Genomic DNA, 14141 nt, shown 5'->3' on the forward strand with positions numbered 1-14141 from the left:
AAAACGCAAAACTGATCCAGAAAAAAAGGAATACAAATACACATTACCAACAAGTTGAATCCCATTTATAAGCAGTACAAATTGCATTAGCTATTCAAGAAACAAAAATGAATGTGCTACTGAAACACCAGTATATAGTGGCTGCAGCTCAGACTTTGGTTGAATTTTTTAGTGAATGGATATTTTTTATATTAATCATATAAATTAAATTAAGTTTAAATGTGCAACCCCTAATTATAACGAAGATGTATTCACACTACAACTGAAATACAGTTTGCAAGAGCTTAAACTATGATGCCATATCAGCATGAGGTATGGTCAACTCTTGCAGACCAGGCATTTCCACCAACCATGTTAATTGTTTAGCTGAACCAACGCAACCTCCTTCCAGCTACAAAAGCAGTTTATTACACTACACCTGTTGAACCTGGTGTAGAATAGCCTTCCAGGATCCATCACTTAACTACATCCAACAGTCCAGTTCCAAAGTTATATATTTTGAAACAGGAGGAAAACTAGGATGCACAACAAATAGATTTATAGCCTTTTTTTATTTCTTCCCCACATTTAATGGTTAGTATTTCATGCATATGGCTTCTGTTTCTCAATACCATACCTCAGCTACTGTAAGTCTGTTCTCATACTCACTCGAAAGTGGTCATCACTGAAGCAGCTGACAAGCCTACAGGGTCCACTGATGTTGAGCACGGTTTCACCGCTAACATCGACACAGAACTTGGGCTCAAACGGGTGCCACATCTGAGACACGCAGCCAATCAGAACCCCCTCTGGCACCCGGATCACCATCTTTCAAAAGGACGTTGAATTCTTGTTTTATTTATTGTCAGTTGGCGAGTAAAAACAAATCTTGTTTAAGCATGCCTGTAAATAAGTCTAGAATGGCTTCTAATCTGTAACTGGATACATCAAATATTGGACACACAGAGAGGATACAAAAAAACTGCAGTGGCTCAATTAAATATATAGCATTTGTTAACTACACAGACTGTTTGTTTCCCAGACCTCAGCTGGCAAACTCTGTTATAACTCCAATTTTTGATTTACATGAAACATCTATTGAGATGATTGATAAACTGAATGGGCACTTCACTGAATTATTTTCTGAATTCCCAACAACGAACAGTGACATTCTTTATATACTGTATAATACATGTATCAATATATTTGAACACATTTTGTAACACTAATATGTACAAACAGCTCTTGTTACCGCATCAGATCCAACTCTATGCATGTTGCAATTTAAATCCAGAATCTGACGAGCAACAAGCCAATTCCAATGTCAAGTTTCCACACACAAATAGAGATTCTAAATACATGTTCTCACTGTTTCCAAGCAGCCAGGGCACCAACGAGTCTGAGATCTGCAAGGTCGAAAAATCTGCATGACGTTGCACTGCTTGCTGTCCTGAATGCGTAGCGTGAAACCACGTGTATCTCTGCACAGGTCTCCAGCACCACAGCTGGGCTCCTCCAGCGCATAGTAAATCCTTTGGCCCAGGCCGTTTCTCAGTTCATAGCAATTTCTTGTACTATTTCCTTATATTTAAAAAAAAAAAAAGGTTTGTCCATTATAAAAGCCTTTTAACAAATAAAACTTATGGGACTAATCAAAAGAGAATGTTACATTTAAATAAGTTAACAGCAATTTTCAAAGATTTTACTATACCTTGTGTTCTATCAGGTACTTTATGTATTAGGATCTGATCAACCTGAAAAAGAATACAGATTTTTATTTTAACCACTGATAGAAATTTTAAGATACTGTCAAGCTCTTAATGGTCAGCACTATCTGAACACATCATACCACGTTCAAGCTAATTGCAAGACATGATAATCAGATCTATAAATATTTTATATGCTTATATTCTAAAAAAGGGCACGATTTTAAGTGTGTATATTGCCTAATTGTTAACAGTGTATATTCATACCCAGACCAGGCACATTCAGTTCTGTAAGCAAAGTGTTAATTTAAATAATATTTAGTGCCAATACCCCTTTGCTTTAATTAACAGCCAGTGAAGTGCAGATGGATTACCAGGTAGTCAAAGTCAAACAGAGGTTCCGATATTGATTGCTGTCTAGAATACAACAGGGGTGTCACTACAGTATATACAAAGTCTTCCATGCTGTATTCACGTGCTCCTCAGTCACATGTAGTTATCCCAAGCTTCTTACCACTGAGAGGTACTCCAGTCCAGGAGGGCAGTCAGGAGGAGGATCTGCTGGCAATGGCATCCACTGACCAACCAGTCCGATACTGGGATTCAGGCCCATCAACTGAGCTACTGGGCCTGGAGTGGGGGCTGCTATATTAATGTGTGGACAGAATTGAAATATTACATTCCACAGGAAATGGCAACCACACAGCTTAGGGTTTATTTGATTTATATGAAACAAGTTGGGTTTTTTTGTTTGTTTTTTTTAATAGCATAGGCTACATGCCCTAAATATACTTAATCTAAATTGGCTTGGCAAAAAAGGGGCTCAAGCGTCTGTACAAATTGTAAATACATACTTAAATTAGCAATAAACAAAAATGCGTTTTACATTTGTCAATTCATTTAGCCACACAACACTGAGCCAGTGAATCCAGGCATTTGCAAAAGACATGTTACGAGACAGTGATGGGTGAAACTTTCCCTGAGTTGGTTTTAGTTTGATGGTTTGTACTGCTCAATGACTCATTATTTGTACTCATTTTCACAATAAATATCTTTCTCTAACTACAGTGCCATACCTGCATTTCCAACAGGAACAGCCCTGTATACAATATGAAGGGCTGGGCTATGCTCTACTTGAGGGGCTGGACCCTGCTGGGTTATAGAAGCAGAGGTTGGTATCTGAGGGAAAGAGACGGGCCCATAGCTGGGAAGAGAGTACTGTCCTGAAAAAAAAAAAAAAGAGAATGATATTCCCTAATCTTAATTATGATAGATTAAATATGATATATTGTTCCTGACATATTTATATGGTAATGCAAGCCTGAAGCACAGCTGTCCCAACAACAGTAATGTAACAAATAGATGTATCAATTTTAATGACCCTTAAGGACCGCACATTAGCCTCATAGCTACCCCTGAATCTATCCCCTGCCTAAACCAGTTTCTGTAACCTAGACTTAAGGCCCACATCCTCCAGTGCCCATAAACAATAATAATAATTTAGAAAGTTGTTGGTTATTAATAATAGTTTAAAACATGAATGTCATACCTATAGCAGCCATGACTTTTCCCATGTTGGCCCCTATTGTTTCAGACCAAACAGAATATCATCTGTAGAAAAGAATGGTTAAAAACAAAATGGCTACAACCAAATAGTATACTGGTGAATTTTAAACATATAATAACCTTTTGTTTTTGTATATTGGTTTCAAACACTGTACTGGAAAAATAGAACAGGGAAAAGCCCTCACCTTTGTTTCACCTTTGCATCTCGAGAGAGAGAGAGAGAGAGAGAGAGAGAGAGAGAGAGAGAGAGAGAGAGAGAGAGAGAGATGATTCCTGGTCCCTTTTTTATAAGTTTTAACAGATCACATGATTAAACCAGCTGATTGCTGAATGGGAGTGGTTTCACTTTGTTTTAAAAGCCAGGCTGATACTAGGTCAGATGTTCCTTGTTTACATCAGAGCAATGGGTTTACTCCCATTTTGTTCTGGATGGTGAAAAAAGACAGGTGCACATAGAATGTAAAATGAGCACCTCTTACCAGCGCCTTCTAGTTTTAAACATTAAAATTAATTCAACAGGTTTTTTCTCTCTGCAATTAAATTCATCATTTCAATTAGCCTTGTTTTTTTTAAATGCCTAATTGGTAAGGATTTAAACTTTTATAAACAAATTCAATGTTTTGCTAGACAAAGGCAAAACAAATATGTAATGACATTTCACTGTATATTTTATTAGGCTCATCACCAGTCTGTGTGTTACATTTCTGGTGGGGACTTTCATTTTGGGTGATGAAGGCTGTCCTATCATTACAGTTTTTACCTAGATTTCCAAAACTATCTTTAAAAAAAATATAGTGCACATTATTTAGCACATGTTGTTGATCTGAATTTAAAATCCTGCTCATGTTATCTTCCACTTGGAGTCTGCAGTTCCTAAAGTAGTTTCACTGCTGTTCTCTTCTGTCTCGTCACTCGCTCACATATGCTCAACAGATTAAGTTTTGTTGTGCCTGCCATGTCAGGAATGAGTACGTGCCGTTTGGACTGGGTACGGATATTTGGGAAGTAATAAAAAAAAGCTTTTTCTGTGTTTCTTTTTTTTTTTTAACTGCTACACAATCTTCCCCACTGTACAGCCAATCACTAAATATGAAAGCCTTAAAGGGAAGTGATATTTGTCTCCTGCTCTTTACAATCAGGAGGTTAGGTAGTCATGCCCTGGCTGATTCATTACATTGGAAATGAAAATAAAATAATAATACAATTTAGATTTGAAATACATAGCGGTAAGTAAGTACAGCTGTAACACAAATCAGTGTACTCCAAAGTCAATCAAACTCAAGGCCATTCTTAATTCCTGGCAATCAATGAAGAAGAAACTGATTAACTGTGAATGTTTTAGACAGTTTTCACCAAATTGCTCAGATCAAGACTGTTTTGAAGATGTGGCTTAAATGCATAATTGCTGGATGCTGCCTTTCACAACTAGTTGTTTTAAAAGTCTCCAGAAATGTTTAATTGCCTACAGGATTCTGGTTCTGTGTTAAAATGTAGTTTTAATGTGCACTTGTGAAACAATACACTAAGACCAACCAAAGTTTTCAAAGGCTTTATTCTGTAGTTTTATATATAATGAAGTACATTATTATTTTCAGACAATAAGCTAGAGATTTAATTTGTTTTAAACATATCAGTTATGCATCATTACCAACACACTGTCATCAGTCAACACTTATAAATTTAGAAATAGCCGTCCTTCAAACCACCAAATGAAACTATCAAGTGCTGTTATCAATGTATTAAGACGAAGCCAAGTGAAGAACTATTTGAAATATGGATTGTAGACTCTCCGGATCTTCATGGAGACAGACTTGATAGTGACAGCAATTCCATTCTGTGTCCAGGTGTCCCACTGAATGTGAGAGTTTATGGAGCTGTCGGGTTCCAGAAGACCCCCGTTGAGATTGGCCATGCCACACTGGTTAAACCACCAGCCTGTTTTATTGTTCTTAGTGCTGCAGCTCTCCACAACAGACCCATTGATGGTGCAGAATGGACTGCAGCCGTCATTGTCAATATCGAAAGTACTGAAGGGCATAGAGTTCTGGTTGTCCTCTTGCCGGTACCCTCGAAATGCATCTCCTATCAAAAATACAGTGATAGAATCAATACATTATATAATAATGTGAATACAACTAAATAACTTCTTAGTCTATCTGCCTCCTTCATGGAAGTTTTGTTTATTCTTTGAATGATTGAGTGTTTGATAGATGACATGTACCTGTATAACAATTGCATCCATACTGCATGTACATATTATGGTAAGGGGGCTGGTGTGATTTTTAATATAAATATAAAGATCATAATGCTAAAGCAGCTGATTCTGGAGTGTTAATAGAGATTTTAGTGTCAAGACCTGTGCTGCAGATAAAACAGTTTACCTCATGGTGGCACTGTGATAATAAAGGGGGGGGGGCCTGTCTCAGAAGTCGCAATATATAAATATATTAAAAGTTAATTGAAGTGAAAAATATTTGAATAGAGAATACATAAAATAGCAGTCATTTTTGCATTTTGTACTTCCAACAACAAGTAGTGTTAAATACAAGTGTGGTCTGTAGATTTGCAGGAATACAAAGAGGAATGATCATACAGCAGTGTCCTTCTCACCTGCACTGCCAGCATAGCGACCCAAGTGGATCTTAAAGAATCTGCTATCATCTTCCATCCAGAAGTTGTCATAGGAGGCGTAAGCAGATGTGCCATCACAGGACTCCAGCGCCACCTGGAGGTGGAAGTTGGTATTCTTCTGGTTGACAATATGGAAAATCTTTCTAAGACCCAGCCAATGTTCACCTAAAATAAGCAGAATACACTACAGTTTACTATTGATTATTTGTATACACTGCCCCTGCCAAATGATCTGCAATGGCAATGCATTGCTACCAGCTACTGTACATTGGTATGAGCCATTTCATGTTGTGACAAACCAATAGTAACATGATGGTACAATGAACCACTGTGTAGGGTAACCCATTGCTGTAGCACATCAGGATGATTGTGCAATATTATGTCTTCATAAGCCTATGTCCTGCTAGGGCTTATTTTTGGTTTATGGTAAATACAGTACACATTATAATTACATCTATAACTTTTCAGGGAGCACACAGCACCAACTAAAGTGAAGCCGATTTCCTTTTAAACAGACAATTGATTTTTTAAAGAACCCTGCTGTAAGAGCATACTCTCAATATTTTATGCTAAAGAATGTCCTCACCAAGTTTCACCATATACTGTGCTATGATTTACCAGAAAGATCCCCAAATCCATCCATATACTCTGACCAGGCTCTGTTGAAATCAATGTTCCCATCGACTCGTCTTTGTATTACAGTCCATCCTCCACCCATATAATCCATTTCACAAAACACCTAAAAAAAAATTTTTTTTTTTTAAATTTAAGGTCAGTTTGAACATCTGCTAATCAAAATCATGACAGGTTTCTTTAATAATAAAACTACTAGAATACAGTGAAATATGCTGTAGGATATTTTGCCAGAACCCTGCATAGTTATCTAAAAATTAATGTTCTTTACCACGCTTCTTTTTGATATTTTCAGACCTTATAATGTGTTTGTGTGTGTATTTATATTTAAATAGGATACTGTACAGTAAGTACAGGAAATGTCATCATATGAGCCACCAATAATGACACTGCAGCACTTACTGCCCAGGTCAATTAACATTTAGCTGGGAAAATGCATTTAGGAAAATATAAATGTATGCAATAAACCAAGCAAATGTGGAGACTGATTATTACTGTTATTATTATTATTATTATTATTATTATTATTATTATTATTATTATTATTATTATTATTAATTAACACATCACATATAAGCCAATGTTAACTGAATAGGACCCTTTGTTTTCCTTTGAGGTCAACCTTTGTGTATTCCTATGTACTTGGGTACTGTTTTACTGACACAGCAAAGTTCGGTAGATTTTAATTTATTTTTCCCCCAAAACATCAATGCCAGTATTTTAAACTATTTGGGATAAGCTTTTGGAATACAGTGAATCAAAATGCTTGTGTTAACAAATTATCTTCTTATGTTATGCTAATCCCTGTAATCCAGCAAGCCATTCCTTCCCGTATTTGATTCAATAAAATAAAGTGTCTTCTTTCGTGAGGGATCAGTCAAGGACGCTTATTCAAAAAATTATATATGAGATGCTGCAGACCTTAAAAGATAAGCGCTGACATGAACATATACTATGCAGTAATATTGGACCAAATAACAGTGATATACAACTGTAACTTAAATCTTAAAACAGGGGAAAACTGTTCCCATATATTTCTCTATTACCTCGAATGGATAATCAGTTCCATCAGGTTGGATGATGTAAATTCCGCTCGGAGTTTTAGAATCAAAGTCGACACTGTCTCTGATGACACTGCAGTCCTGCCCTGGAAGACAAATATACATTGCCAAAAGTCAGCTGAGCTGGAATAACACCGGGTTTGATCTATGTGTAACTGCTTTGTAGCGAATGTCTACAATGGGAATTAAATTAGTTCTGAGTGGCAGTAACTCCCACAACTGTGCACCTACTGTAAGCAAGTCTTCCCAATAAAGGCTCATTGTTTGTGTGCACCCTCTGCTGGCATCATGCCCAGTTACCTGCCAGCTGATATTTAATACATGTATCGCATATCCGACTGCGATGACACCACAGTAAGGGTGGATATGTAAAAAGGCGGACAGATGAATCCTGTTGTAAATACCATTTCTATATTCACACAGTTATTGTTTTGAGATTAATCTTTTATTACAGAGCGCCCATAAATCCATTGTTTAGAAAGATACAGGGCATTAATACTTGTGACACAGTAGCTGTGGATGCGCGGATTCACTGCTGGATAACAGGCAGCAGATTTGATGGAGGTTGAAATTGATACGCCCTGCAGGTGAACAGGATTTATTTACATATCAGCACACTGAACAGCTCACGTGACACTGCCAGCAATGATTGCACACGGAGCACGTACAAATCAGTGTACAAAAACTTTGGTAGGATCTATAATATATGAACTATCTCTGTTCAATAATAAACTAACATTGCTGAAGAGATATGTAACAGGCAGATATGTGACAGATTACTGTATTACTGCATCTTATTTTGTGGTTTGTAGCATTTCCAGCCTGTTGTAGCATGTTTGTTCGTTCATTTATAGGAATCACAGGTTTGAGCAAACGGTAAATAAAAAACAGCAAGCACTGAACTGTGGATCCTTCAATGAATACACTCTGACAAGGGTGTGTGCTTACCGTGAGACTGCACAGGTTTATGGGGGAAAGGCTCAACATTGTTTCTCCAAGCTTCTGCATTTAGCAGCTGGACTTTGTTCATCAGTTCTCTTATCTAGGATAGGCAGGATGACACATTATCATACGCGTGGAAACTGACTGGCCATCACGTCATAGCCTTAGTCCTCAAATAAAATTTTGTCTGACTTCATGAGAGTCATGCACACACGGGTAAGATCATTTCCAAAAAAAGGTTTCCATTCCTTGCGGTCGATAAATAAATGAAAGTTAAAATGCGTCTGAGAAACATATCTGCATACTGCATTTAACGGAAAACACTTCAGACACCTACACAACACTCTTCTTCAAGTCCCTTTGCCATGACAACTCACGACTCAAGTGATGAGCTTACTCAATGCCATGTTTATCCCTACTCCTAGAGCAGGTATGTAGTGGTGCATGGATACTGAATTTACAATGAGCAATTCAGCAGGGTCCCCACAGTAAAGCTGAGCTGGTAAGAGAAATGTCAAACTTCTGTCTGATGCTGCATAATAATGGAATGGAACATTAATACTATACGTTTTTATGTTTTTTTTTATTATTATTATTTAATACGTTAGTCTTTAATTGTTAAGACATTAAAACAAACACTGGTTGTTGAGAATCAGTGTAGCTAACAAGTGTGAAGTAATTCTACTGCATACACTAACATGGATAACACTGTCAAACAGAGAGGATTCAAGAGGGAAAACAGGTTTTAAAAAGCAACTTAACTGGCTTGAAAGAAACTCCAGGGATTGGTGATGATCTTCCATCATGCCCCTGATCAATTTCCTTGTGCTTCTTGTGTAGGAAACAAGAGAGTGCTGTAGGTTTCCTTTAATAAAATGGGAAACAGATTTACTAAGCAGCCCTGCCCTGCTGCTATGAGGCTGAACTGTATAGCGTGCATTAACTCCCTGATGAATGAACTCCCTGGCACAGTTAATGGGCTCGCAGTTGAACTGATTTACTGCGAAGTTCACAATTTTACTTTGGGGTCTTTGGCCCCCACAACCCCATGCTAAAATACACAGGCTGTGAAGCTACAAACTTGTTAGTTAGCCAAATTAATATTTGATTGTATTTCATTTGTTTATTTGAAGTTATTTATACTGGATATATGTACCATCTAATTCACAGGGATTTTCATATGAGGTTGAACTGAAGGGGAGAAGAAGATGCTAGACCCCTGCTGTATTAATAAAGTGCTATGGCGGCTGTATTTACAACAAATTAGACAGGACCATAGGTCTAATATCTCATTGAAAGCAGTATCTCTAACACCTTGCCTGCGCGCTGGTTGAGCTCTGGCTTAGAGGAAAGAGCACCTCTATAAGGAGGGGGTCTCTCAAGCAATTCATGACAAAAATCCTCGACCTTGCTTAGCTTTTGATATCATGCTGTAAGGTGGTTTGGACTGGAGGCAGATCCTTACATTGTAAACGGCTGCTCCCCCTGTTTATTTGGAAAATGATACATACGACACATGTAGTGTTTCTCTTCCTTTATGAGCTTTGCTGACAGCTCACAGGGGATGTGGCAGTGCTCATTTTTGTTTCTGCTGGAAGGAGACGCCTGACTGGCCCTGCTGGAGTTCAGCATTGTGATGTTTGCTTCTTGTTCAGCGATATCCGTTGCAGAGTTGTTTTGCCCAGTATCCTTGTAAAAGACAGGAGGGGGGCTAATTAAACACACGACATTACATAGCACTGTTGCAAGCTAGTTTAGTGATTAATGGTTCCTGAACTTCTCCTGTTTCTACACATCCCAAGGGTTATCATTACTATTGTTAAACAGATTGTATTTTTTTCATCCCGTGGAAATTTGAATGTTGCCTCACTGCTGCAACCCACTTATTGAACAGTAGGCTGTCAAGCCAATCATCTCTTTTCACCAACTAAACCTAATCGAAGGATGTTACCAAGCTAATGAACCCTGGAAGCAAGGGCACAGCCTGGGGGGTCTCTGTCTGGAGGTCTGCTCGAGAGCCTGGGTCACATGATGAAGTGACCTAACACAAGACGAGTTTCCCTCCCCCAACCCACTGGAGCGCAAAGGCCAATACAGCACTCCCAGCGGACCCCTAGCCAGGAAGGACAACTCGGCCAGGATTTCAGCCAGTGAGCTCCCAATGGTGTAACTCTCCTGGGATTCAGTGGTGGTGCCCTTACTGGATGAGCGCTTCATAATAATACAATACAATACCATTTGATTTTACATAGTATATCTAAGCTAATTCAAACAAATGTTTTTAGACGACTTCTAGGAACTACCAAAAGTTCAGCAGTTGCTGATCTCAGGGTGTGACATTTCCTGTAAATATAAAGGCCCAAAACCATGAAGGGCCTCATCAGGAGTAAAAATAACTTTAAAATCAATACTGAATTTAACAGGAAGCAAGTGCAGTGATTATGAGCTACAGTTAACTTTCTGTACGGGTCTGAAGGAAAAAGCTGCCTCATTAAAAACAGAGAAGGGCCAACCCAGGTAAAAGCAGGATGTAGCGTTTGTGTTGTCACACAGCTGGTATGAATTTCTTTTCCACACAGTCACACAATTGTTCAAGACAAGGCCTAACTGACAGTAACTCTCATCACACGGTTTTCTGTTTCTAATTATTCTGCCATTGACTAAGCTGACAACCATGTTTTGTGCCAGGGGCAGGTTTGAAATACCATTCCTGTTAAACTTCCAGGCCAGAGATATCAAGGATATTGTGACTCTCCCCCCATTTTAGGACAAATCTACAATCAGCATTAGTTTAAGGCAGCTTTAATAGAGTATTATGCCCCCTCCCATAATTCCCACTCATTTATTGTGGCGGTAAAATGTTGCAATTATTGCTTAAAAAATATTAAATGGAGAGGCAAATATAAAATGTTTGAATCCCCTAATATATTACTGTAGTGTAGTCCCATATGAAAAACAAATGTTGTCACATCATTGGTATGTGTTGTACTGTACAGTACATAAATATTATAGTTTAATGGGTTTTTTTGCAGCGCTAATAAGTCTGTGTCGTTTCTTACATTCTGTAATTCGTTGTTAGAATTGAAATTGTGTTTTCTAGCAAACAGTTTTGATGTACATGCCAATTCCAAACCCTGGACATTTTCCTCTTTCCTACAAACATAATATTTATAATTTATTTTCTTTTGCCTTAAATACAAATCTGCACATCATTAAACCTGCATTAAAAGAAAAAAAAAAGAATGTTATTTTCGCTGTGCCTAAGGATTTCAATAATTCAGACGGAGATTGACCTAAAACAGCCTTTCTTTTTACTTCTATTGATATTCACAACTGGGATACAAGCAGTTATTTTTACTTCTGTTAATATGAAAAGCTGAGAAAACAAAGCAAAAGTGGTCAACTAATCATAACTAAAGAAAAGGAGTTTGAATGCTTTGCTTTTGTTGTTCCTGCTCCTGAAGTTATTTTGCTTATTCTCTCAAAGCTGGAAGACTTTAGATAAGCACAGTTTCCCCGGGTTGTTTCTTCAAAGATTTCTTTTTGGCGGCACTGGTTGCTTAACGTCACAATTAGCACACAGACACCAAGAATAATCTCTGAATCCCTTCTGTATTTATAGGAGCACTGTGCACATCATCAGGGATTAGGCTTGAGTCAATCAAAATGGCTGCTTAATTGACTAAACATTGTCTTTTGGCTTAATTTGTCAGTTCACCAACATCAACAGGAATGGTAAAACAGAAAAATACCACTTTTCACAAGAGGGTGTTTTATATTAATTATTTCCAAATAAAGCCTTACGTTTTACAACAAATAGATGCCTGTTGTTTTATTTATTTATTTATTTATTTTTGTTTTGTTTTTTGTTTTTTTTTTTTTTTTTTTTTTTTTTTTTTTTTTATTATTATTATTATTATTATTATTATTATTATTATTATTATTATTATTATTTAAATCTCTTTTTGTTTTATAAGACATATATCGATTTGATGAACGACAGGACAACCAAAGTTCTCAGCTGGGGTCTGTCACACTCTTGGCCACCTACTGGTCTCCCAAGTGACCGGGTCAACTGTACAATTATACAGTGGTGCCGACAGAGATGGGCAGTGCTGGGCAGAGCTCTAATAGCTACACATTTCAGCTCAAGCATTGTTTGAAAGAACTAACAACGGCAAATGTACGCTGGTTGGATCTAACTGAGCATTTTTATCTGTTGAGAAGTCCTCAAAAGCGTGATGCAGTGCAGTTAAAATCCTAAAATAGCCAACTTCAAGCTATTTCCTGTCTTGCCTCTTATTGAATTGATACGTGGACAAGCAATAGCGGGCCCTTAAAACCCCTCTTCAACAGTGTGCTAATTTGGGTTTAACTTAAATCATTTTCTTTTGCAGACTTAAAATTATAAACCGAAAAAGTGACAAAAGGAACCGATTTTAACCTCAAATTCAGTAAAAATAGAAAACAGACCGCTGCCTGCAGGACCTTGTAGTTTTCTATAATATCCGTCAGACATGCCTGCTGCTAATACCAATGTGGTGACTCACATACTAATAGATATATTAAAAGCTTCAGAGTACTGAAAATCCTGTACCGGCTTCTAAGCATATATGGCCTACCTTACTGGAAGTTTAAAGTTAAGGTTATGTAACTTGTTATGCCAACAGAACAGCACAAATAAAATAACTGGATGAATAAATGACACTACAATTCTATGCACTATAATAGCCATTACTCAGATCCATATAGGAGACAAGTAATGTAACGTATACGCATTAAAACAAAAAAAAAAAAAAAAACCTACCACAGCATTAAGTGAAGCTGTCCGGCTATCACCAAGGACAGACACCCCCAAAGCAGAAAAGAAGACGGCTTGAATTACCAGGAAGAATTCACAAAACTGTATCATTTTCCTTTAGCGAGAAGTTCACTTGACTGCAGCCTTATCTAGCGAGAGAAGGTTAGTGAATCTCTGCTTGTTGAAGTAATATGCAGCTCTGCTGGCATCTGCACAACAGCAACAGCCCAAAACAGCAATGAGCTAATGTAATATCAGGATATAATAAAAACAGTCAGCTCAAGCGAGTGTTCAAAGCTGTATCAAAAATCCATTTCAAAATATTGTTTGACAGAAAAACTCCTGAAACTAAAACGTTGTACTGAAGTTTTAAAAACGGCTGTTTGTTCAAAAATTAGAAACACATGGCAGGATTGATATTCCTGAGTAACTGGCCCATAGTATCATCGAGATGTAACAGAATTCAGATTCACGCATAGCGCCTACATAATATATTATTAAATCTACTGTACCCTTTAGACAGATGGCGTCCTATGACACCCCTACTGTATTTCTCTTAAAGAAAGGCTTGTTTAATATTTCACATTTCTCTACACCGTCACGCTGCAGCTGTTCTCACTATGCTCGCTATATAAATGCCTTGTAAACCTTTTTTCTTTACAATTGTAAAGCCCAAACCAGTCTGGTCATATGCCTGCAGTAAGTTTTCTGATACATCTGTAAAGTATTAAATACCGCTAAGTTTCATGCCAGAAATCAATTTAAATTCACACATACAATTCCTCAAGCAAATACTTATAAGGTCGGAGCTAGGAAAAAATA

At 37.5% G+C, this 14141-nt stretch overlaps 2 protein-coding genes across 2 annotated transcripts; both read right to left on the reverse strand.

Moving 5' to 3' along the window:
- Positions 1-621: 621 nt before the first annotated feature.
- On the reverse strand, positions 622-2324 carry LOC121302584 (phospholipid scramblase 1-like). The gene is made up of 4 exons (XM_041232586.1): positions 2200-2324; positions 1691-1733; positions 1349-1560; positions 622-807 (listed from the first exon to the last, which is right to left on the reverse strand). Exons 1-4 carry the CDS (start codon positions 2296-2298, stop codon positions 622-624), a joined length of 540 nt encoding a protein of 179 aa, XP_041088520.1. The 5' UTR covers positions 2299-2324.
- A 2479-nt stretch (positions 2325-4803) lies between these two features.
- Positions 4804-13934, reverse strand: angptl5 (angiopoietin-like 5). The gene is made up of 8 exons (XM_041232624.1): positions 13326-13934; positions 10030-10207; positions 9280-9383; positions 8525-8618; positions 7562-7662; positions 6501-6621; positions 5862-6047; positions 4804-5333 (listed from the first exon to the last, which is right to left on the reverse strand). Exons 1-8 carry the CDS (start codon positions 13428-13430, stop codon positions 5014-5016), a joined length of 1209 nt encoding a protein of 402 aa, XP_041088558.1. The 5' UTR covers positions 13431-13934; the 3' UTR covers positions 4804-5013.
- Between the last annotated feature and the right edge of the window lie 207 nt (positions 13935-14141).

The sequence above is a fragment of the Polyodon spathula genome, chromosome 30 (assembly GCF_017654505.1).
Source record: "Polyodon spathula isolate WHYD16114869_AA chromosome 30, ASM1765450v1, whole genome shotgun sequence".
In the NCBI taxonomy this organism is placed as follows: domain Eukaryota; kingdom Metazoa; phylum Chordata; class Actinopteri; order Acipenseriformes; family Polyodontidae; genus Polyodon; species Polyodon spathula.